At 39.5% G+C, this 25,242-nt stretch overlaps 1 protein-coding gene across 1 annotated transcript in view; it reads left to right on the top strand.

Annotated features, from left to right (window-relative positions):
• The window catches only part of Kdm7a (lysine demethylase 7A), a 64,043-nt gene extending 48,075 nt beyond the window's left edge, over positions 1–15,968 (top strand). Inside the window, exons 11-20 of the mRNA XM_031381612.1 lie at positions 411–500; positions 1,811–2,020; positions 3,473–3,597; positions 3,790–3,944; positions 5,089–5,186; positions 5,585–5,733; positions 5,854–6,062; positions 7,364–7,449; positions 8,514–8,781; positions 9,590–15,968. Coding sequence (XP_031237472.1) covers positions 411–500; positions 1,811–2,020; positions 3,473–3,597; positions 3,790–3,944; positions 5,089–5,186; positions 5,585–5,733; positions 5,854–6,062; positions 7,364–7,449; positions 8,514–8,781; positions 9,590–9,684 — 1,485 coding nt within the window. The 3' untranslated portion in view covers positions 9,685–15,968. The remainder of the gene's footprint in view (positions 1–410; positions 501–1,810; positions 2,021–3,472; positions 3,598–3,789; positions 3,945–5,088; positions 5,187–5,584; positions 5,734–5,853; positions 6,063–7,363; positions 7,450–8,513; positions 8,782–9,589) is intronic.
• The last annotated feature ends 9,274 nt before the right edge of the window (positions 15,969–25,242 follow it).

Here is a 25,242-nt window from a genome sequence, read left to right as displayed (position 1 = left end):
GATTTGAACTCATGACCTTCAGAAGAGCAGTCAGTGCTCTTCCCCGCTGAGCCATCTCACCAGCCCCTGGTTTTCAGTTTTTGAGACAGGGTTTCTCTATGTAGCTCTGGCTGTTCTAGAACGCAGTCTGTAGATCAGGCTGGCCTTGAACTCAAAGAGATCTGTCTGCCTCTGCCTCCTAGTATTGGGATTAAAGGCACATGCTACCATTGATGGCTTTCCATTTTAAACTTTAAGAGGATGTTTTTGATAATGTAGATCTCCTTAGGTGACATTCCACCAAGTATATAAACTCTTGAGAATTGATTTATATTATCTGGTAGTGTCTTTAAAATACAGAGAACTTTATAACATAGACTAAGCTTTGTATATTTAATTGACTTTGGTTTTCTTTATTACTTCAAATACAGCTTGTATCTGAACATGCCTTTGAAATTCCAGACAATGTTAGACCTGGGCATCTTATTAAGGAACTATCTAAAGTAATTCGGGCAATAGAGGTAAGAATAGAAATGATTTTGTGTCTGCTTGCTATCTGCCTTGAGAACCAAACAGATCTGCCACTATGCTATGAATGTTTAACCACTGACACATGTGAAGTAGAGTGAGCTCAATTAGCTTTACAGATTTCAGTTTTTGATGTCTTATAGAGAAAGTTAGTATTGTGTTATTATAAAACAACAGAGGCCATTCCAGTTACTGTAAATTCTTTTAAGTTCCTACAAAAGTTATAATATAATGTTTAGCTCTATTTAGTTGCAGTTACCTAGAGATGAATGTCTATGAAGTACTTAGAGGAAGGGATAAAACAGTGATTGAGTGAAGCTGGCTTGGAAATAATAATTAGGGAATCCCTTGGCCAAAAATACTGGAGCAATTGAGGGGTTAATGACTTTGATAAAAGCCCATAAAAATATGTGAGCTTTTGTCAGTTGAAAAAAAGAGGTTTTCATTAAAGTAATTCTTCGGGAAAGTAGCTTGATTAGTGTGTAGTTTGAAATAAGAGGGAATTCACTGGAAGCCATCCTGTAATTTAACATTTTACATTAGGACTATGTTTGTAGGATGGGAGGAGCTGGAGACATAGTTCAGCAGTTACAGGTCGGCTTACAACCAGTGTCAAGAATGGAAAGCATTATACATCTATGAAACATTAATCATCTCTTTTTGTCCCTTGGTGCTGGAGACTGAACCCAGGGCCTTGTGCTTGTCAAGCATGTACTCTCTATCACTGAGCTATATCTCCAGCCCATAAGAATGCCATAATGCCAGGTTTACTATCTATGGGTACAATAGTGTATTTTCAGATGTAGTAAAAATGATGGTATATAAATGGGTTCCCTATCAAAAACTTATCAAATATAAAATAAATAAACATGTTTATAAAATATATAGAATATTATCTGTAACTATATATGTCTCATGCACAGTAAAACCAAAACAGAATAAATTTCAAAGTTAATAGTTGAGTAAACATTTATTTCTGAAAATGTCAACTCCAATTTATTATAGATCTAAGATGGAAGCTCAGTGTGGTGGTACATGCTTGTAATCCTAGCTCTTGGAAAGCTAAGACAAGTCCCCCCTCACCTCCCCCGCCAAAAAAAAATTCCTCCCCAAATAAAACAAGGAAATGTACTATTCCCAAAGTGTGTGGGTGGAAGGGGAATAAAGGCCTCTGGAAAGCTGCGGCTTTAACTTTGTCTTAGAATGTGCTTTGTATTTTAAAGTATTTTTACGGTTGATTGTGTGGTCAGGTATACGTATAGAAGCCTTTTCATAAAAGATGCTCTGAATTTGATTCTTATAGGAGGAAAATGGCAAACCAGTTAAATCTCAGGGAATTCCTTCTGTGTGTCCAGTTTCACGGCCTTCAAATGAAGCATCTCCACCATATCATTCCCGGAGAAAGATGAGGAAACTCCGAGACCACAGTGTCCGAACTCCTTCTAATCTCGATATCCTTGAGCTCCATACAAGAGAAGTCCTCAAAAGATTAGAGATGTGCCCATGGGAAGAGGCAAGTATATATCAGGATCAAAAAAGCACTTAGTACATGGAACAATACAGCTGGTTTCTACTCTAGATTTATAGATACTATTATTTTTGTCTGTGGGAGTCCATGAAGTCTAGTCTTTTTAGCCAACAGTGTGGTGTTAAGGTGCCTGGATTTCATTAATTTGCTGACATGTTGTTTAGAACTCAATAAATAAAATTGATAAGTGTTTATCCAAATATTCATGTGCTCTTCGGGACTCTGAAGAAGATGCCAGAGCAAGCAAAGTTGATCCCTGCCCTCATGTAGGTTTTTGTCAGAGTTTTAAGTTGGAAGTTAGGATATAGATTAAAATAGTAGCATTTCAAGATGGGAATAATGGTACAGGCCTGTAATCCTAGTGCCAGCCTGGGCTACACGGTGAAACCCTTTCTCAAACAAAGAGCAGCAACAAAATACATGTTTCCAATGCTGAGTGTTTTGAGGGAGCCCCAAAACAGTAGTGGTTGGCTGCGTTGCTTGAGGTGCTCATGATACCTTTTAGGGGTTGACGTTTGAACTAACAGAAGATGTCAAATAAACACACAGTATTGCTAGCCAAGGAAGATAAATGCAGAAAGCCTGTCCTTGAGCCAACAGCAACCAGTCCAACATCAGAATGGGAGACTTTTAGAATAAATATGTTTAAGTTGGAGAAGTGCTGGTATACTGGGCAGAGGCGGTACCTTTGTAAACCATGCTGCTGAGTTGTAATAGGACTTGCTCACCCATAAGTGTACATCATAAACAGAGCACTGACAGCTAATTCAGAGTATGATCAAGGTATTGCTCAGTTAAAATACTAAAAGTTACAGTCATCACAACCTTACATAATTCTATATTTGATATTATTATGTTGTTTTAAGATTAAATGGTTCTGAGCCTACTTAATCCATATAGTTATTTTGGGAACTTACTATGAAAAATCTCAAAGAGGAGGTAATCTTTTAAACATTAAAAACCAGCTTCTATTATCTGTTTTTATCTGTGATGGCTCTTGGGCCTAGTGGTAGCACTGTGGATGCAGTTTTGGTGGGAAGGAAGGAGGTCCATATTAGGATGAGTGGAAAGGTCTACTGCTATACTTTATTAAGTAGAAACAGCCAAGGAACATGAGATTGCCTAAAGCTGTATAACTCCAACCTTTTAGTACCTGCAAAAAGGGCCTGTGTTTGGATTTGCTTTATGCAGATTTTGCATTTTATATTATAAAATATGTTTAATTGCTAAATTGCCCTGCTGAAAGATGAGCCATTCAGCATGTGTTAGAATGAGGAGCTCTGGATTTTGGGACACTGAGATATCCCCAAACCCTAGATGGCTACCCATCTCTCTATAAGGCAGCAGGACCATGGAAGGAGGGACAGTAAACAGGCTTTTTATTTGAGTAGGCCTACCTGAAGTGGAGATTAAGTCAGTTCTGCTTTCTACTTTAAGGACCTATTGAGCTCTAAACTGAATGGGAAGTTCAACAAACATCTCCAGCCATCTTCCACGATACCTGAATGGAGAGCGAAAGATAATGATCTGCGATTACTCCTGACAAATGGAAGAATAATTAAGTATGTAAAGTAGATCAAAGTATCAGATTAATTTTTGGTGGATCCCCTCTTGTCCACATAATCCCAACATTATTGCATAGACAACTGTATTGGAGGAAAGGGTGTCAGTTCTCTGCTACATCTGAATGGAGGGGAAGGAAATACAGAGCCTTGGTTCATTTCTGAGGCAGTTATTGTTCTTCTGTGGCACAGAGATGAAAGACAGCTGTTTGCAGATCGGAGTCTTTATACAGCAGATAGTGAAAATGAAGAAGACAAGAAACCAGCTAAGAAGGCAAACATGAAGACAGAACAGAGCTCAGGAAGAGAGGAGACAGAAAGTGAAGGATCTCCAAAACCACTTAACAGTACGTTTTCCTCCGTTTGCTAACATGGTAGTGGGTAACTTGCTGATATTTGAATTGTTGTAGGATTGAAAATGTTTGAATTTATATTATTGTTGGAAAATCTGAAATATGTTTTGAGTAGTTCATTAATCTGCAAAGTTCTGAATGTGAGTGTCAAGTATAGTGGCTAGGGATAGATTACCAGTAAATGGGTATGTGATGGTTAGCAAGACCTAGATAGATTCACTGTTTTTAAAGTCATTTAAAAGCTCATAATGCTTTATGGCCTCTACTGTGCCAAATGAGTTTCAAGTTTAACTTCACATATGCTAACATGTCTTTCATTCTCATAATTAAGAGACATCTGGTTGGCTGATCTTTATCTAGTGGGAATCCAGGTAGTGTGCTATTTGATACCTGTTGACAGGAGGCTTCTACTGGTGCATTGATTGGTTATTGACAAAAAAAGTAATAATAGGAATATCAAACATTGCGGTAATATCACCTTCTCCTTGAAGTCTTTCTTCTTTGAGTAAAGTCTTAATTCCAAAACAGTTTTTAAGAACAGTATATAGCTAGCTTTCCATTTAAAACAATTTAAAATCAGTATTATATCTTTGTGATGAAAGTGTTCTGCATAATGAATATTACCGAATTCACTTTGAATATCTCAGTTTCCACTAATTCCCAGTAAGTCTGGTCTTCTGTAGTTGGTAGTTTTTATGTCAGGGCAAGGCAGTCCATCACTGAGAGCTGACAGAAGAGTTGCTATGCTGTGGTGCTTGTGGAGGAAAAAGGCAGTGTTCTAAGAGCCCAGATTATAAACTGCTTGAAACCATGGTCCATAAATGCTCTTGAGCTTTTAAAGTTGCCTTTTTTTCCCCTCTCTCTCTAGTGAGAAAACCAAGGGAAAGGGAAAGTCAGAAGCAGTTTGTAGTTAATCTTAGTTAAAATAATTGGTTTTGTTTTGTTTTGTTTTTCTGGAAAGAGAAATACCACAAATATTCTAAGGACATACATCAGTCAGCTTGTATCTTGGTCAATTAGAAAAAAATGGGAAAATAAAATCAGTAAGAAAAGAGAGGTGTGGAGCTAGAAAGTTATCTTGAAACTGGGTATACTTTAGAGGTCATGACTCTTTCTTATCCCCTCTCATCTTCACCAGGAATCTTTACAAGTGTGAAATCAGAACTCAGGAGTAGACCATCAGAATATTCTGATGTTTCTGATTCAGAGGACTCTGGACCTGATTGCACTGCACTGGTATGCTTGGAACCCCAAGGTTTATGTGTCATTGGGTAGGATGATGACCATCCACATAGTTTCACCTGGAGAAAGGATGTTGATGACAGCTTTTCCCACAGCTTGTCTCTGCTCTGTCTGCACACCATCCTGTGACTGGTCATGTTCATAAGCATTTTTATGTGGCTATGGTAAGGGGTGGAAGGAGAAATACTGCTGCTTATATTTCTGAAAGGCTATATTTTACCTTTAAGTGTGTAACTACATGCTTTGTATTCAGGTAGTAGGTTACTGTTGCTAAAGATTTTCAAATTTTGATATGAAATATGATAATTAAGATTCTAACTTATAAACAGATAAACTGGTTAGTGTGTATAGCTTTAGTTTCTTTTTAGCTTTGTTTCTATTTATTATTTCAGAAAATTAATTTTGCCACTGAAGATTCTGAAAGTTCAGGTGATGAAAAGAAACATGAAATAACATCAAACTTTAAAGAGGAATCTGATATAGTGAGGAACCTCCTTCAGAAGAGCCAGAAGCCATCTAGAAATGAAATTCCAGTTAAAAGGTAGGCTTGCTGATGGTAGTAGTTTTACATTGTGATGTAAATGCTGTGAAAGTTTTCAAGTGCACTGATTATTTCATCAGAAAAAATACACCATTGTGTTTTGGATCACCTGCTCCTTAGGGAATGTCCTACCTCGACGAGCACAGAGGAAGAAGCTATTCAGGGCATGCTGTCCATGGCAGGGTTGCACTATTCCACATGTTTACAAAGGCAGATACAAAGCACAGACTGCAGTGGTGAGAAGAACTCTCTCCAGGATCCCAGCAGCTGCCACAGCAGTAACCCTGAGTTTAGGCAGTTGTATCGCTGCAATAAACCAGTGGAATTTGGTAAGAAACATAAAATCATTCTCTGAAAAGTAATATATGACTTTACATTTAGTAGTGCTGTGATATTGTTGAGGTTAGAGATTATATGGATAAGGACTGTCTGCTGTAAGAAGTACTTTATATAGTCACGTAAGGTGCAAGAATAACTCAAAATTAGGGTCAGCAAGGTAGCTTAGTGGGCTGCTACCAAGCCACTGACAACCTGAGTTTGACCCCCAGAACCCACATGATGGAAGGAAGGAACCAGCTCCCACAAGTTGTCTTCATACACATGCTGTGGTATACATGTACCTACATACAACAGTTAACTTAATGTAACTTAAATGTTAAAACTCAATGTAAATGACTTGGGGTTGAGTATAATGTTCACAGGCCTAATTCTACCATTGCTTTTGCAAAGATAGTCTTGTTTTCCCATCACTGATTGTAAGAGCTCCCAGAGTAGAAGGAGTGTTTGGTGTTCTAAATGGTTTGCAATCCATTCATTTTCCTTTGAGGTAGTTTTTTTTCTGATGCTATGCTTTCTCAAACTCTTTGAAAAGGAAATATTAGGAAAAGAGCAGACACAGCATATCAGTAATGCCACCTAGTGTTCTCTGTGCTTTAAGAGGAAAAAACATGATTTCCTCAAAATCTCAGGATTGAGAAAAAGACAAGTAACAGTTGTGTTCAGTCCCACATTATTGGGGTCATCTATGTACCAGGACCTTGACCTCCATTTTACATGAAAAGGAAATATGATTTGATGAGGTTAATCTAGCTTGCACACACTTTACATAGCTATTCAAATTTGTTGGAATTTGCATATTGTGTAAGAGTAAAGTGAAGCTTGGAAAGGTTTAATAGCATTGGTACTTGGAAGATCTCAAATTTAAATCTGGGCCTGCCTGTCTTTCTCTGCTCCATTTTGCCTTCCTATACTCTGTTTGGTCTCTTAATGCAGGGAAATATATATTTAGTCCTGATGGAAAATGTCATTTTAGAGACATATGTATTGCATTTGCTTTACATCAGTAACACATGGCCTTGGTACTTGACTGTAGGTCTTCCAGCATCTAGCACAAACCTTGTCATATAAAGACAGCTTTAAAAAAATTGAAAGAAATAGCAAGTTTGGTTCTGAGTTGCTAACTATGGATTTTTATTTGTTTTAAGGAGTGTAGTGAAATAAAATGTATATAAATAAATAGTTAATGTATAAATAAAATGTCAGCATATATTTGCTTTCACTTGTAAGCACTAGGCTAGTTTTGTTTAAAATAAGTTTTTGCAAAGATAATTTAATCAAAACTTCTTTCTAGAATACCATGCCAAGACTGAAGATCAGGATTTGATGACTTCTTCCTGGAATAAACAGTTTGATCGAACTTCCAGAATTAATGCTCAGGTATATTCCAAAGTAGAAATATGAAGAAATTTAGAATATTCAATATTGTTTTTGTTTTCTTAAAAAGTCTTCTTGTAATTGTTTTAATTCCTTTCTCTTTTGATGTTGGTTATGACCTCTCAGTTAATTTCAAGACTTATCAGTAACATTTGTTTCCTTACAAATTGACTTGATTATCAAAAGAGTCTGAAAGAGGTCTTCTAATTAAAAGAAAAACTAACTAGAGCCGGCGGTGGTGGCGTACGCCTTTAATCCCAGCACTTAGGAGGCAGAGGCAGGCAGATTTCTGAGTCCCAGGACAGCCAGGGCTAAATAGAGAAACCCTGTCTGAAAAAAACAAAAATAAAAAAATAAAAAACTAGGCATGTGCCCCAAGTCTTGGTATTTTTTCTAGCAACTATAGTAGAGGTGAACCTTATACAAGCTAAGTTATAAATAATGGGGGGGGGGCAGCTGGTAAAGGTGCCTGTTACATACCCTAGTGGCCTAGGTATTCCTGGGATCCACACAGTAGGAGAAGAGAACTCACTTTTGAAACTACGAAATAACTTTTCTGAAAAGGTGTAGTACACTACATTGAGAACCCTTGATGAGCCAAGGAGACTGGGTCCTCTGCTTCTATTTAGTTTTATCCCACTATTACGGGAGAGTAGGCAGCATCTCTGCTTGTTTGATCTTGACTTAGGAACTAATCTTCCAAACCTTTATGTCTTTATAGACATAACCTGACCATCATAAAGGGTGGGGGTCTGTCTAGCGCTAGTTAGAGCACTTGCCTTTGAGGCTGATGGCCTGAGTTAGATACTTGGGACTCACGTGGTAGAAGGAGACAACCATCTCCTATAAGTTATCCTCTGGCCTCCATACATGTATCCTGATGTTTAGGTGTATACATGCGCGTGCACGAACACACACACACACACACACACACGTGCGGGGGGGGGGAGGAAAAAAAAGAAAATCAAAATTGACTAGTTTATTTTGCTAATGCAGAGAGAGCTTTAAATACCTCATTTATCTGAAATCTGAAGAATTTAGTTACATTTTTTTCTTTCCTTATTTAGGACTTAAGTAGAAGCCAGAAATACATCAAAAAGGAAATCTCTCCAGAACTCAGTCAGAAGGCACAGAGCAGGCATTGTGTGGACAGCAATCACTCAAGCATTCAGAATGGAAAGTACATGCTGAATCCCAGCTTGGTTTCCTGCCAGATAAGTAATGGCAGCCTAAGCCCAGAAAGGCCTGTTGGTGAAACTTCTTTCTCAGTGCCCCTTCACCCTACCAAGAGACCTGCATCAAACCCACCACCTATCAGCAACCAGGCAACAAAAGGTAACTGTATTTGGTTAAATACACTTTAAAAAATACAGTTAAAAAAAAGGTTAAGTGCATTTGTAACTGTGTGTGAAGGCAGTGGTAGTAGGTAGGGACACTTGAGAACAGTGGTTCTCAACCTTCCTAATGTTGCAACTGATTAATACAGTTCCTCACATTATAGTGGTCTCCAACCATAAAATTATTTTTATTGCTACTTCAAAACTAATTTTTCTAATGTTATGAATCATAATGTAAATATTTGTGTTTTCTGATGGTCTCAGGCGACCCCTGTGAAAGTGTCGTTTGACCCCCCCAGAGGGGTAGCAACCTAGGGGTTAAGAACCAGTACTCTAACAACAGCATGATAGCAATGGGTATGAGCCACATATGGGTGTGGTAACAATGCAAGGGGACTTGAGCCAATCCCAAGAGAAAGAATTGCTTTCTGAGGCTCCGGAGGAAATAGATCCGTAAAGAGGATGAAGAGTTTGTCCGGCTTGAGTGAGGGAAGTTGCAGAAGAAACCCTGAAAAACAGCGGGGAGAACATGACTGAGACACAGAAGGGCAGTGGTCCCTGGAGATGGATCAAGCTGCAGTCCATATTGTTACTGAAACATAGTTTGGAAGGACAGTGGCCTTCTCGTTTGTGTGTGCGATAAAAGTGGAAGGGTTTTAAAGCATGAAGTTGAGAGATGAGACTGCTTTTGGAACACTCAACAGGCTTGTTTACTACAAAGCTCTCTATTTTAAGTTTTAAGTCTTCTAGATATTAGATGACAAATACTTTTTATGAGTATTAAGAGTGTTGTTGGTGTTTTATAGGTAAACGTCCAAAAAAAGGAATGGCAACAGCCAAACAACGTCTTGGGAAGATTCTGAAATTGAACAGAAATGGCCATGCTCGCTTCTTCGTGTGACAGAGCTGCTACTGTAGTCACTCTTTCCCTTTGGATGCCAGTCTTGGGGTGTGGAAGCCTGGAGTTTCCCCCATCCCCTGCCTGGAGCAGTTTGTGTGTACAGTAAGAATATTGCCTGAAGAACAGAATGAACCTGATGCTGCATTTTCACTGTGCCACACCCACTCAGCAATAACCCTTGGACCTGGTGGGGGAGAGGAAGGAGGAGGGTAGTAGAACCTTAAAAAGAGACCTTGAACTGGAAAGGGGTCTCTTGTCAGGGCTTGAATTTAATTTTGTTGTTGGTAGTGTCTTGATTTTATTTTTCAGTAGTAGGATAAAGAATTATCAATAATTTATTTAACAGATTTTTTTTTTAAAGTTAACAGCTTTTAAATTCTTTTTTTTTTTTAAACTATTTATTTGGAAGATTTCTGGAGAAATATCTCACTAATTTAGATTTAAGAATGTGAAGGTTTTTAAATTATTTTTGATAGCTTGTGTGTTACATGTGGGGAAGAGCCACAGTAACAGTAGCTAGTCTGGACTCTTAAATTTGATATTCAGGTTAAAGTCTTAAACAGGGATTTGATGCATTAATTATTTTAAATTAAGATGTATATGAAATCATTTTATTTTATATATTTCATGTGTTTTTTATAAGCTATTAGCTTCGCTTTTGCTAACATCCAAGGTGCATACTCTAATCCAGGTTGATTCCCTAACCCCGCCTTCCCGCTGCAACCCAGTCCCCAGTGTTCTGAGACAACCCAAGACTCTTCTCTTTGCAGGGACACATTCATAGCCAATGTTTGAGAACCACATAAGAGAGTCCTCATTTCTCTTTTCTTTTGACATTGTGTTTTTTTCTACAAGTAATGAATCAGGCTTGTTTCATTTTCATTTTTCCGGATGATATCTGGGTCCCAAAGAGAACAGCTTTAATGTCTTTTTCCTGCTTATGGGGAAAGTATAAGTTTGGTTAAAATGTCATGTTTGTCGTTTTCCCAAAAACCTTTATAATTACAGAGGGTCTTCTCCAATACTGCTGGTGTTGGAAGAGCCAACATCTATCACAGCTATATCTTACCATGCTTTTATTACCTAGACATCATTTTTTTTTTTTTAGAAATACAATTTGATTTAGGATGTTCAAATCTGCATAAAAGCCGTAATATATACCATATTAAGTTGTATTATAGCAAGCATGTTGGAATAGATCTGTGTGTGTGTGTGTGTGTGTGTGTGTATGTGTGTGCACGCGTACGCACGCGTGCTTTTTTATTTTTTAATTTTCTGAAGAATTATTTAAATACAGATTTGGAGTAAAATGGGTGCTTTTGCAGTTTCTTCCACCTGTCTTGGCTAGTAGGATATGGAGGTTAAGTGTCTGGTTAAGATAATAATTTATCTACTTTATGTACAGTTTTTACTTAAATGCAATTTTTCAGTGACTTATATAGTTTTTAGTATCTCCATTTTCTCTTCATGGCGTAAAAATAAATTGATATTGGGGGTCTGATTGGTATCACATTTTACAAATTCCTACAAAGACAATATAGGCAAATAACATGAAATTTATTTTTATGGAGAAATATGGCTATATAATGGATTCTGTCCTTTTCAACTCAGCAAGGTAGCTAGACTTCTTCTGTATTAAGCATTAAGTTGAAAGAAAATAATTATGTACCATTATCTTTCATAGTTGCATTCAAAATATGTACTTCCAAAGAGAAATATTCCTTATTCTGTCTCTTTTACAATATTTAATGGGATAAGGAAGGTTCGAATTCACCTTCTGGTCCAGATGGTCTGGACCAAAGTTTCCATTGTATTTTGAGTGTCAGAAAGAAGGACTTTTATGGAGTTCTTAGTATCTGTAGATAGCATCCCTAACCCCTGCCTACACGATGCCATAACTAGTGGAGAGAGGGATACAGTCAAATGGCTGTTATATTTCAACATGCAGACATCTGAAATAGACTGATCACTCACCTTTCCACAATATATCACTGTGATGTCTTAGTTTCTGTTTTATTGTTAGAACACACATTTTTATTTGGCTTAAGAAATAAGAGTGATGACTTCTTTTCCCAGTTATGATCTAGATTTGTTTTAAACAACTCAAAATATTTTAATTATTTCAGGTTTTTTGGCCATAAAAATTAAAATTTATTCTTATGAATTAAAATTGTGGCCAGTATCTTCGCTGTGTCCTTAAGCTGATAAACACTAATTTTGGGTTGCCACATATGTAGTGTTTTAAATGACAGTTCTGTGGATTCATTTTTTAAAATCCTTTTAGCCAGTTAATATAGTCACTATGAAAGAACCCGTGTATCTTTCTGAATTGATAAAAATTCAGATACACAGCCAATGATTTTTCTAGTCAAGCTTCTTATAAAGTTCCCCATCTGTGGTATGTCCTTTTATCTCATAGAAGTGGCTGGACGCTGAGGTGTGACTACTGCTAGGATCTGAGCTCAACAGTAATAGGTAGTCTCTGTCTTTCCCATGTCTCACAAGTAGTATACCACAGCTTAAGTCAGAAGACAATGGTGATAGCATTTAGTTAGCTATAAGCAAATAAAATGTGTAAAATTGAGAAGTAATGATTTAGCACATACAGCTTTAATAGTAGTAGTGATCCTGTCTTAATTCAACTAAGTGACCCTTAACCTGGGATCAACTGTACTGTAATTTACAACATCATATAATATTATGCTCCCCAGTATTGGTGAATGATTAGCAATACAAAACTGGCAGCTTAGTAGTTCAGGATCTTTGAAATACATTGAAATTCACAAATACAGTTCATTTTGAAGCACATGATTGAACCATTTACTGAAATCATAAACTCAGAGGAGACAAGTCCATTTATATGGCTAAATACTTAGCTTAAATACTATTCTGTATTTTACTAGTCAATTCTAGTTAATTCCTTTTCCATGTATTTTACTGTAATAATTCACAAGAGATGAGCAGGTGTTATCAGACACCGAGTACTCAGAAGCAGTGAGTACTGTGAGGAACCTCAGGTTTAGTTTTGTCTGCCCGTGAAGGTGTCTTCTCTAGGTTAGCAGTGTTGTTTTGACTTCTAAACAAAGTTGAGCAGAAGGTAGCCCATTTGTAAACAGAACAAACAAAACAAAGTCCACCTTCATTAGTTTCAATGAGATATACCACTGTAGAAGTGGAAATGTTAAAAATAAAACACCCATGTTCTTTAACATTTAAGGAAAATTCTATGTTAGTCATTTCTGTTGGTAATATAAGGGTATGGTATAGGTTGGAAGGAAGCAAAAAACGTGCATTTTAGCCCATGCTCTACCATTTATCAGCCAAGCAATGCTCAGTCAGTAGATTATTCTGAGTCTATTTTAAGACCCAGTTTTCTTGTTTGTGAGTGTGGATAAAAACTACTCAATGAAGAACAGCATTCTTCGGGTATTATGTTATGTCACATTTGGTTAATTATTAAGTTACAACTGATGATGAGTATTTTAAGTGAAAATATACACCCAAGGCATGCTACCTAAAAGCTGACAAAGTCCTAACAAGGCGCTGAATTGGAATCAGGTTCTATGCTTCACATGGAAGAATAAGAAGTGGGTTTGTTTGTGGACAGAAGACTGAGAACCTTCATCATCAAGTCATCGATGGCTATTTAGCACAACAGAGGAGCTAGCTTTAGGTTTTTCTCAAAGAGGAATTAGTATAGTACTCTTCTCTATATTTGGCATTCTCTTCAGGTACTACAGATAAAAAAGGTAGTAAACTTAAAATTATTTAGCAGCTACCCATGAAGCTAGGGGAAAAATAAGGTGATTAGAAAAACCTTTTCAAAGGCAGTTGTGGGTTAGGTACTATAACAGCCCAGGGAAAGAGGGAAGTCAGAAGTAGACTCAACTGGATGTGTTCAAAAATGACTGTCAGTTTGCTTCAGAAGATGTTCTGCAGTGTGAGACAGTCCCTGGGATTTGGTGGGAATCATGATGACCTAGTATACTGCTGCCAGAGAGACACCACAGCAAATGTGTATTTTTAGTATTCACATGGAGACATGAAACTTCATAATGCAAATCTAAGTGTCTCTCAAAAATCCATTTTTCCCATTATAAAACTAATTGCTCCCTAGTAAAAGAGAAGGTCTTGCCTTTCATATGTAAAAGGCCCTGGGACTTGATCCTTAGCACCAAAAGAGATCAAGAGGAGCTAAGGCTTTTAGACTGTTACGGGTATCCTAGGCTTTCATCTAATACAATCTCACAAAATTACACATTATAACTTTTGTCTAGGGAGAGCTAGCTAGTCAGTAAGGGTGACCAGTGTAGCCCAGATAGGACAGATTTTCCTGGAGACACCTAACAGTGGCTTTGGGATCTCTGGTACCTTGGTTTTTTTTACATGGACCCCATTCTTTGACACTGCATCCTCTGCTTGTCTGTGGACACTGTCCATATGTGTTCTTAAGCTAGACAAAGAGAATTAATATACTCCCTAAGCTGCTATTGCGCAGTTACCCTTCATACTGTAGCCTTACTACTAACCCTTTCCTTATTTTGCTTTCATGCTATAAGTGAAAAAATATTTGATACCCTTTCTATAAACATTTTTTTAAAGGTTTTTAAGAAACAAATGTCTATTTCCAAAGCAGCTGGCATATCATCACTACCACGGCTTTATTCTTCTATAGTAAGTCTCCCCTCTTTACTGGGGAGAAACAAATAGTTCTCACTGGAGAAACCTTTAGGTTCCCCGTCACCTCTGGTGCCCTTCTAGTTTCTTAAGGCTTTGTCTTAACTGTGATATTACACTTATGTTTAAAACCTCTTAAAGGATGTATTCGATGATTCTTCCAACCAATGTATCTGCTCTGCACTATTCATTAATGGAACCCTGGCTACCACGTAGCCCCTGACCTCCAAGTAGTTTACCTATGCAAGACCTGTGACACTCTAGATTCACTTCTCATTACAGAAAGCAGTCATTAATGTGATTTAATCATAAAAGATTTGTCTTCAAGTTTTTTCTATTTTTTTTTTCAAAATATCAGCTATTTTCCCTCCGTATTTTTTACCAAAACAATTATCTTAAGTGCTAGAATATATACTATTTTGCAGGAATAAAATAACCAAGACATACTATATTTCTTCGGTGGATTTTGTTTTGTAAGAAATGCCAGCACTAACTACATAGAGTTGATTCTTTGCCTAGAATAACTTTTTCCCTTTTAAGAGTCATAAGTAACATTTTATTTTCACAATGCATGCATATAACTTACACAATATAGTCAGGGACCTGAGGTGTAACTTGCTAAGTGAACCCCAAGGTTATTTTATCTTGCAAAAGAAACCTAAACCAAACTAAGGGCCTTACAGTTTATGGTTAGACTGAATCAAATGCTGTAACCTCAGTTTTTCCAAAAACAGCTCCTGACTGCACAAGCAAGTCATGCAGTTGTTAAGTATGAACTAGCACTGATAGGAAATGCGCGTGCAGCTTTGCAGACTGCATTTCCTTTGGAAAAGACTTTTCTACTTTTAATATAATTAAGCCATAACAGTTCATGCTGTGGGAAGGGTGAAAAGGTTCATTTTAAGAGATTATATAGTATGAACTTTCACATTTATTGTGAAACATCTAACTTTGCCAGTGTTCAGCAAGTTTTCTTTTGGGGTGTTGAAGGGTGGTAATGGGGTGGGGTAGTGTTGGTTTTAGGGGTTTTAACTCTGTGAATTTGAACAGGACAGTTGTTGGCTCTGGTACTTACTAGTTTTGTAGTCATGTTTTGCTAGCCTGACTTTGCTTACTGGTTTTATGTCCATGGTCCCTTGTTTGGGGTGTGTGCAGAGTAGTGTCTCATCTGTGCAAGCAGTGTATGCACACGTGTCCTTTGACTACAGAAGCACACTGTGTGACAATGGGACGAACGAGGTGTGGCTGGGAGTGGGATGCTGAAGCTTTAAGAGCATTTGTTTCTAGTCAGAACAGTATTTCCCATCTTTTGCCTGCAGGCAGGGAAAGTGTACAGTATTTATTTTGTTTCTGTTTTACTCTGAATTTGTAAGTCTCTAAGTAGCTTATATTATTATTATAGGGAAGATAAGTGACTTGCTTAAAGTTGTATTTAGTATTCTTACTTCCTAATTTCTGTATTTTAAAATATTGAAATTAAAATTGTATTACTTTTGTTCTGATTTTTTTAGCACTCAGTGTATTTTTTGCTCATTTTGTCTAAAAGTATAAATGTTGAAAGTTGTATAAAAATGTCTGAAAGAAAAAAATCTGAATTCTATATACAATTCTGACTTGCTGTTCCCTTTTTCTGAATCTCAAGACACTAGAATGTAGAAAACTGTATTGCATTCTTACTATTTCTGAGGCATTAAATGTGAAAAGTAACATCTTATTATTTCATTAGAGGTACTGCTGGGGAAGAGTGATGGCCAAGAGGCAAAACTGAGTGACTGGCGAAATGAGATGCAAGGAGGAATAAATGTGGGGGTTTCTCTAGTTCTTTTTTTTTTTTTTTTTTCCCCAGACTGTATGCATTTCTTTAATGGATGGTTAAGAGCATGTGCTGTTCTGGGCATCTCAGAAATGTTGTATCACCCAGTGGGCATCGACCCAGTGTTATAGCAACGATGTTTCAGAAGTAGCAAAACCAAGCCTAGGCCTTAGGGGGTTTCTGAATTGGGGGAGCAAGGCTCAACTACCTACTAAGGAACTTACCTAAGAAGTAGTAGGAGGGAAGCTGGGCTTGATTTTGGACATAAGGCCCATGACACGGGTCAGGGATGATAATAAAAAGGGTAAGTTCTTGCACTGGAGGGAGGGAGTGGAGTCAAGAAAGAAGAAACCCTCAGGCAGGGCTTTCATGGGCAGCAGGGAAGCCTCAGAGAGGCAAGATGAGTGCAGCTCATGAAAACAGGCAACAGAAGACCTGGGATCCTTGGTGCCTTCTACAGGACTGGAGCACTGTAGCTACCTTTGCACCTCCTCTGGTATAATGCTATCTTACAGACAGACAGAAACCTCAACTGTAGGAACTTGGCTTGAGAAACTCTTTGTACCTAGGAGATACTCTAACGGTCACCTATTACAGTGAAATAATGAACACATCTCATCTGAACACAATTCAGCCTGATTTTGTGGGACTGGGAAATAAGTTCCAGGGGCTATTGGTGTTGAACTTCAGATTTCCAGGGAAGACCCAAATACCTTGATACAGATAGGATTTGGATCACAAGTCTCTTTTACTTCATCATGAATACTCGCTATGTACAGGGAATAGTTTTGTTCTTCCTCACAGTATCGTGGTGTGGTAGGTACTACTTTATCCCCTGTACAGGTGAAACCACTGTCTCAGTTAAAGTTTTACTGCTGTAAACAAGACACCATGAAGCTTTCCTCAGCAGATAGCCCATGGCTCTGGCATCTCAAACATCTTGGGGTCTCCAAGGCAACTCCAGTGTTACTACTTCTTATTTCAATGTCTGGAATCCACACATGATCTTCTGGGCTCCTCCAAAGGGTTTAGATCACTTCTCCAGCTCTGACCTCTATAACTCTAAGCTCAGGTTGATCCACTCCACTGCTGTTGCTGTTCTTAGTGATCATCCCATGATACTAACATCTCCAATACACTGGGGTCTTCCACTGTAACTAGGCTTCCCAATAGCCTCTCATAGGCTCTTTTCATGGTGCCAAGCCTTAAATCCTTTATGTGACCCCTTCAGTACTTGGCCATCAACTGCAACTGAGGCTGCACTTTCACTAATGGCCTTCCCTGGCCTCTCATAGGCCTCAGCTGATCTCCATGACCCCTTCGTGCCTTCAAAACCAGTACCACTTGGGTGACTCTTACACATTACCAAGTCCAGCTGCTGTAGGGAGGTACAACCTTGGCTATCTCTGGAACACAGCTTTTTTGTGCTCTCAGAAAACACTTGCCAGAAGATTTCACCTCAGTGATGCTGGTCTCTTCTTAATCACCACTAATTTCTTAGCTCCAGCTAACCAGCATCAGTTGTCCCAGTAGACCCTTCTATTCTGGACTCTAAAGCCAGAGCCACGTGGCCAAAGCTGTGTAGCTCTGCTGCTTGCTGGAGCTAGAACATGGTCCTCTTGTTCTATTATAACATTTTCATCAGCTTTCTGTCTTCTCACATCTTCACTGCCTGAGCTTGGCTGTCCTGAACTTGCTCCATAGACTGACTCTGACTCAGAGATCTGCATGCCTGTCTCCTAAGCATTGGGATTAACACACTTGGTCTACCAAGCCTGGATTTAAGTTTTTCTTCACTTAGAAGTTTCTCTCTGTTCCAGGCTGGCCTTGAATTTAGGTATCTGTGTGTGTCTTTAACCCCTGGGGATTAAAGGCTAGTATTATCATGTGTGGGATCTTGCCCCAAGGTCACTACTCCCTTAATTCAATTTAATATCCTTGAACACAGGATTCAGCTCCATTTCACTTCCTGGGTACTCCTTTTATACTCAAACCATATATTTTATATTTTTTCCTTTCTCAGCTTGCTATGCTTATTTAAAATGCTCTTCATGAGACTTAACTAGAGAACAAAGTCTATGATGGGCCTTTCTGAGCTTTCCTTTGTCAATGCAATTCATCTGAGTCTCTTTACCTTAGCCTCAGGCAGACTCTTCAGACAAGGGCAAAAAATAGCCACATTCTTCACCACAGTATACCACAAAAATACACAGTATACCAATCTTTCGGGCACATATTGAAATTCTCCACTGTAACCTCTTAGGTCAGGTCCTCACAATTCAAATCACCCTCAGTAACAAAGTCTTCCATATTCCTACTAGGATAACCCATTAAGTCCCATTTAAAATATTCCACTGCTTTCCAAATCTAAAGTCCCCAAATTCACATCCTTTCAAATAAAAACCTGATCAGGCTTATCACAGTAATACCCCAGCCCCTGGGGTATTACTGGTACCAACTTCTGTCTTTGTTAGGGTTTCACTGCTGTGAACAGACACTGTAACCAAGACAAGTCTTCTAAAGGACAGCATTTAATTGGGGCTGGCTTACAGGGTCAGAGGCTCAGTCCATTATCATCAAGGCAAGGAGCAAGACAGCATCCAGGCAGGCATGGTGCGTGAGGAGCTGAGAGTTCTACATCTTCATCTGAAGGCTGCTAGCAGAATACTGGCTTCCAGGAAGCTAGGATGAGGGCCTTAAAGCCCACACCCACAGTGACACACCTACTCCAACAAGGCCACACCTAATAGTGCCTCTCTCTGGGTCGAGCACATACAAACCAAGGTACAGAGAAGAGGAGTATCATGTCTAGGTTCACCTGCTATTAAGTAGAACTCAGGACTGGGGAGATGGCTCAATGAAATGAACTGGGTTAGGATTCCTAGCACCCATAATAAGTGCCAGGCAGATGTGGTGACCCATATGTAATACCATAAGTTGGGATATAGAGACTAGGTTCCTGTGGCACACTGGCTAGCTATACTTGCTAAATTAGTGAATTTGTTTTAACAAGAGACCTTGTCTCAACATAAAAGGTGGAGAGCGAATACCCAATGTGAACTCCTACACATGCCTACACATATACACTTGTGTATACACACATCAAAAAGATTTGGCCGGGCACTGGTGGCACACGCCTTTAATCCCAGAAATTGGGAGGTAGAGGCAGGTGGATTTCTGAGTTTGAGGCCAGCCTGGTCTACAGAGTGAGTTCCAGGACAGCCAGGGCTACACAGAGAAACCCTGTCGCAGAAAAACAAACAAACAAACAAACAAAAACCTTAAGATTTGAACAAAAAGTTTGTCCAACTCCTTGCTTCTGAGTTGTTTTTATTCTGTGTTTTGAATTATTAAGGAGGAGTTAGATGGTACTTGATGTAGAAATGGTTTGTGTTCCAAGCATTTTTGTGTAGAGTAATAGAATTTCTTGTTGAAGATTTGTTTTGTGTTTCTTTTTTTGTTGTTTTTTGAGACACGGTTTCTCTGTATAGCCCTGGCTGTCCTGGAACTCACTCTTTAGACCAGGCTGGCCTTGAACACAGAAATCCACCTGCCTCTGCCTCCCAAGTTTGTGCCTCTTTTTATACTGGTACTCTCTGAACTGATCTCACCTGTGGTACAGGTGGGCTATAAACAGGCACTGGATGGGTGGCACTCTTGTAAAAACATGAGCCCAGTAAGTGCTTCCAAAGTTGAGAACTAGAGGATGAAGAGGCTTTGCCTGCTGCGTCTCTCCACCAGAAAGCCCATGCCCTGGTGGCTGATATGACAGGCTCTCCTAGACAGAAGACTGCTCTATCATTTACTGTTCCTCAGACTCCAAGAGTGGGTCATTCTACATAAAGAACAAAGAGACCAAAGGCATATTATTTTGGGGGTTTGGGGGTTCTGCTTGTTGTTCAATAATAAAGACCTTTGGCCTTTTTGATGAAAGTATCTTAGCTAGTTTCTAACATAACTCGACTTCTCTGCCATTGTGTCCTTCTTGCATGGCTCCCTCTGCTTGTTCTAGTCCATGCTTCTGCCCCACCTCTAGCCACCAGCTCTTTTTATGCAGAAGCTATACTCCTCTCTCATCCTGTTGCCCTCTTGACCTTCCCCAAGGCTGCTTGTCTTTCTTTTTGGGCAGGTAGGTAGCAACAAACATTTACATATCCTACTAGCCTTTCCACAGCTGGCCCAGCAAGTAACAATTGAGAAAGAACACAGGGACACACATTTTCATTACTAGTAAATTCAATATTTGTGGGTTGTCCCACATCCTATTGCAATGCAGGACTGCCTTGCTACAACTCCTCCTGTAACTTCTGAGCTCCTATTGTCCAGGCTATTTCCAATTTGTCCCCAAACAGCTTTTTCCACAATGGGGGCTGGGAAGGTGTGCATGTGAGTGCATGCTCATGGAGGCTAGACTAGAGCATAAGATCCTATGTAGGCTGGCGCTACAGCTGCCTGGCATGGTGGCTAAGAATCAAACTGCAGTCTCCTTCAAGAAAAGTACACTCGAGCACAGAGACATTTCTCCAGCCTCATCTTGATGTTTTTTAAAAGTGCTAATTCTGGTATGTTGTAACTTCAAGCTCATTTGCTGTCCTGGAACTTATTTTGTAGACCAGGCTGGTTGGGAACTCACAGAGCTCCATCTGCCTCTGCCTCCTGAGGGGTGAGATTAACACTCAGGCATGCACCACCACTGCCCAGGCAGAAAAAAAAAATTCCTATAAATAGTAATATATCTAAATTCCAAAAAGGTTGTTTTTTTGTTTTTGTTTTTGTTTTTTTTTTTTTTTTTTTTTTTTTTGTAGTGGTGGTCTTAAAGCAAACTGCAAATGATTTATAATAGTAAAAAAACAGTATTTAACTGGCTTATTCTAGAAGTTCCCTACTGTTGTCCCTTGCACACTTTGTACTATTCCACATGTCACACAAGACATCCCACTGGAATCCAGTGGCCCAAACGCTTAACAAGACCTCCAGTTTGAGTTTTCCTAGCCAATTGCAAATACACAAATTTTACTGTTAACGCTTTGGCATCAGTCCAGCCTCCACTTCTTCTGCACAGCCACTGAGAGACTGATAATGACCAGCATCTAGGCTGAGACCAGACACCCTGCTCTTACTGGGCACTCTGAATTATCCCAAACCTCCCAAGGTCTTGCGCCTTTGCATACTTTTTGAACACTGGGTCAGGTGAAAGCAAGCAGGACTTATTTGAGGCTATCCTTTTGACCTTGTGAGGTTCTTTATTCTAATTGTAGACTCCAGGGCTAAGAGCACAGATTAAGGCCAGAGTTCTAGTATTAATTACTAGTTCTGTTACTTCTATCTGGCCTTGGATGAGTTATATTTCTTCTTGGGCCTCAGTTTGTTCTTTAGTGACATACTTCTCAATCTCACACATACATGCATTAATATCACTATGGAATCAACTTCCCCTAACAACTCATCGGGCTATCTGGGATACAGATGTTTGCTTTATGTCTTCTCCTGAGCTGACCCAACCTGGCGGCTGTTTCCTGTTGCTTCAATTCCTGGAATAAAGAATATCTATCAATTGTTAACAATAGCTGGTTTTCTCATGAGTGGTAACCATTTAACGTGTACATCAGATCCTCACTGGGATCTTTATGAGGCCACTGTGCCCTGCCCTGGAAGTGGTTTCATAGAGGAGGGTGATGAGGTAAGAAAGTCCACACTGTCCTTTAGGTCATCACCTAAGCTCTCCCCCATCACCACACAAAACTAAGCACACCAACAGGTGTTAACCAAAGGTTTTGGCCCTGAAAAGTATTAGAGAAACTTTAATTTTTCCATTCAATAAGATAATTCCTCACAGGTCAATGGAAAATAAACCATTTCAGTATATCCCATTCCCCAGTCTTGCTTTTATTTCAGGACCTCTCTACTGGCATTTCTCTTCAGCCTAGTATCTGTGAAGGTTCCTTGAAGATGCACTTGGCACTCTCAAATTGAATAGTTACAGAATTTAATAAATGAACTACTTATAATATCAAAAAGGGATGCTGAAGGCACCCTGGGGATGGTAGAGGGAAAAAAGAAAAAGAGGAGCTATTACTGCTGGAGAAGGAAGGAGTTTCCAAAATTCACAGGCATTTTAGCTTCCAGCATGGTGTGGCTACACAGAATGTCAACAGTAGGTTGGCCCTTCTGGCTTTTTGAACCCCCACTAGTACTTTGCCAGGCATACAGTTTGGAAGCTGGGCATTCAGTGACCATAGATGAGTATCCTTAAAAGCACAGAACAGGCTCTAGGAGAATAGAAATGACCCGTGGAGTCACATCAAAATTATTAAGCACAAACCCCTACCCTTTTAAAAAATCTCCACGATAACCTTATTGGGAAATTAGTTCTTATACAGAGACAATTTCACCCCAAGGTACAGACTTCAGTAGTGTTCCAATCCACAAATCTAAGCCATTTAGTAATAAATAGCAACATTGGAGGTGCAGGTTAGGGGGGCAAGTGTTTTTGTCCAACCTGTAAACAAGAGGAACGTTTGACATTCCAAAGACTGGCTTTCTCAGCTCTTGTTAATGTGAGGCCAACATAAGAATGTTCACTTCTGGTTTCCATCTGCATCCTGGAGCTGTCCCTGTGCCACAGCTCTCCATACCCAAATCCCACTGGGAGAGAGCTGGTCTCCCACGAGTGCTGACACACCTGGGAGCACAGGTAACACCACCACTTCTGCTCAAATTCCTGGCTCAAGAGGTCCCCACCCAGAGCCCTCAGAACACAGAAACTGAGGAGCGATCTGGAACAGGATCCTTCTGGTTTCCATCGGTGCTCAGAGCTGACCCTATCCACAGTACTCCATATCCAAATTCTGCCCAGAGAGAACTGGTCTCCCAGGAGTACTGACATACACAGGCTTGCAGGAGGGGCAAGCCACAGTCAGAGACAGCAAGACCAGCTGATGTGTTTATAAAAAGATAAAGAGGTATAAGACATGTTCTATGAGGGTGTGGTGAGGTATGGGGGAAGAGGGTGCTTTGGCAGGCCCATGCCAAGGCATCCCTTCCCCCTGAGGTACCAGTCACACGATGGTAGAATATAGAATAGAGTTTATTCAGGGCATGGGGAGGGGAGTTAAGAGGGTAGTAGAGGCAGAGAGGAGAGCAGAGAAGTGGAGGCTGGCCATGACCACGTGGAGAGAGGGGGGAAGTGAATGGGAAGAGACGGGGAGCAAGAGGGAGCAAGAGAGCAAAGGGCAAAAAGAGAGAGAGGCAAGAGAGAGGAGGGAGCAAGCAGCCCCTTTTATAGTGGGTCAGGCCTACCTGGCTATTGCTAGGTAACTGTGGGGAGGAGCTTACCTGGCTGTTGCCAGGTAACTGTGGGGTGGAGTTTAGATAGAATGCTAACACCAGCTAACACCAGAGATATCCAGATGGTGAGAGGCAAGGGCAAGAACATACCCCGCAACAGAAACCAAGGCTACTTAGCATCATGAGAACCCAGTTCTCCTAACACAGCAATCCCTGGGTACCCCAACACACCAGAAAAGCAAGACTCTGATTTAAGATCACATCTCATGATGATGATAGAGGACTTTAAGAAGGACATAAATAACTCCCTTTAAAAAATACAGGAGAATACAGGTAAACAGGTAGAAGACCTTAAAGAGGAAACAAAAATCCCTTAAAGAATTACAGGAAAACACAACCAAACAGGTGAAGGAATTGAATGAAACCACCCATGATCTAAAAATGGAAAAAGAAACAATAAATCACAAAGGGAGACCCCTGGAGATAGAAAACCTAAGAAAGAGATTAGGAGTCATAGATGTGAGCATAACCAACAGAATACAAGAGTTAGAAGAGAATCTCAGGTGCAGAAGATACCATAGAAAACATTGACACAACAGTCAAAGAAAATGCAAAATACAAAAAACTCCTAACCTAAAACATCCAGGAAATTCAGGACATAATGAGAAGACCAAACCTAAGGATAATAGGTATAGAAGAGAGTGAAGATTGCCAACTTAAAGGACCAGTAAATATCTTCAACAAAATTATAGAAGAAAACTTCCTTAACCTAAAGAAAGAGATGCCCATGAACATACAAGAACCCTACAGAACTCCAAATAGATTGGACCAGAAAAGAAATTCCTCCCGTCACATAATAATCAAAACATCAAATGCACAAAACAAAGAAGGAATATTAAAAGCAGTAAGGGAAAAAGGTCAAGTAACATATAAAGGCAGGCCTATCAGAATTACACCAAACTTCTGAGATCTTGGGCATATGTCATACAGACCCTAAGAGAACACAAACGCCAGCCCAGGCTACTATACCCAGCAAAACTCTCAATTACCATAGATGGAGAAACCAAGATACCTCATGACAAAACCAAATTTACACAAAATCTCTCCACAAATCCAGCCCTACAAAAGATAATATATGGAAAGCTAACTAGGGAAACTACACCCTAGAAAAAGCAAGAAAGTAATCTTCTTTCAACAAATCAAAAGAAGATAGCCACACAAACATAATTCCACCTCTAACAACAAAAATAACAGGAATTAGCAATCTCCATTCGGTGACCCTCCTCCAGCTAAGAGCTGGTTCTTTCAGACCTTGCCTTGCCACAAATAGCCACGCCTCTCTCTAAGCTCCTGCTAATAGCCACGCCTCTTACGCCAGAAGTCCCGCCTCTAGAGGCTGACAATGAAGATTCTGATTGGACCAAGAGATGCTGACAGACTGAGAAAGGGGTTTTTCTCTACCTACCTGCTTGTACCAAAGAGTTGAATAATAATGGAGGACTGAAAGCACACCATGCCTAGGTCTCATTTTTTAATCCCTTCTTGCAGTCCAGTTCCCTTAATTTTTCGCAGGCTCCTACTCCCATTCCAGAAGACTCGTTTGTGTGTGACTGCAGGCAGCCACACTATTCCTTAATATCTTTAACACCAGTGGACTCAATTCTCCAATAAAAAGACAGACTAACAGACTGGATACGTAAACAGAACCCAGCATTTTGCTGCTTACAGGAAACTCACCTCAGTGACAAAGACTATCTTAGAGTAAAAGCCTGGAGAACAAT

This window comes from Mastomys coucha, unplaced genomic scaffold (genome assembly GCF_008632895.1).
Source record: "Mastomys coucha isolate ucsf_1 unplaced genomic scaffold, UCSF_Mcou_1 pScaffold20, whole genome shotgun sequence".
In the NCBI taxonomy this organism is placed as follows: domain Eukaryota; kingdom Metazoa; phylum Chordata; class Mammalia; order Rodentia; family Muridae; genus Mastomys; species Mastomys coucha.
The sequence above is the reverse complement of the archived record's forward strand: the minus strand, read 5'-3'. Positions and strand labels throughout refer to the sequence as shown.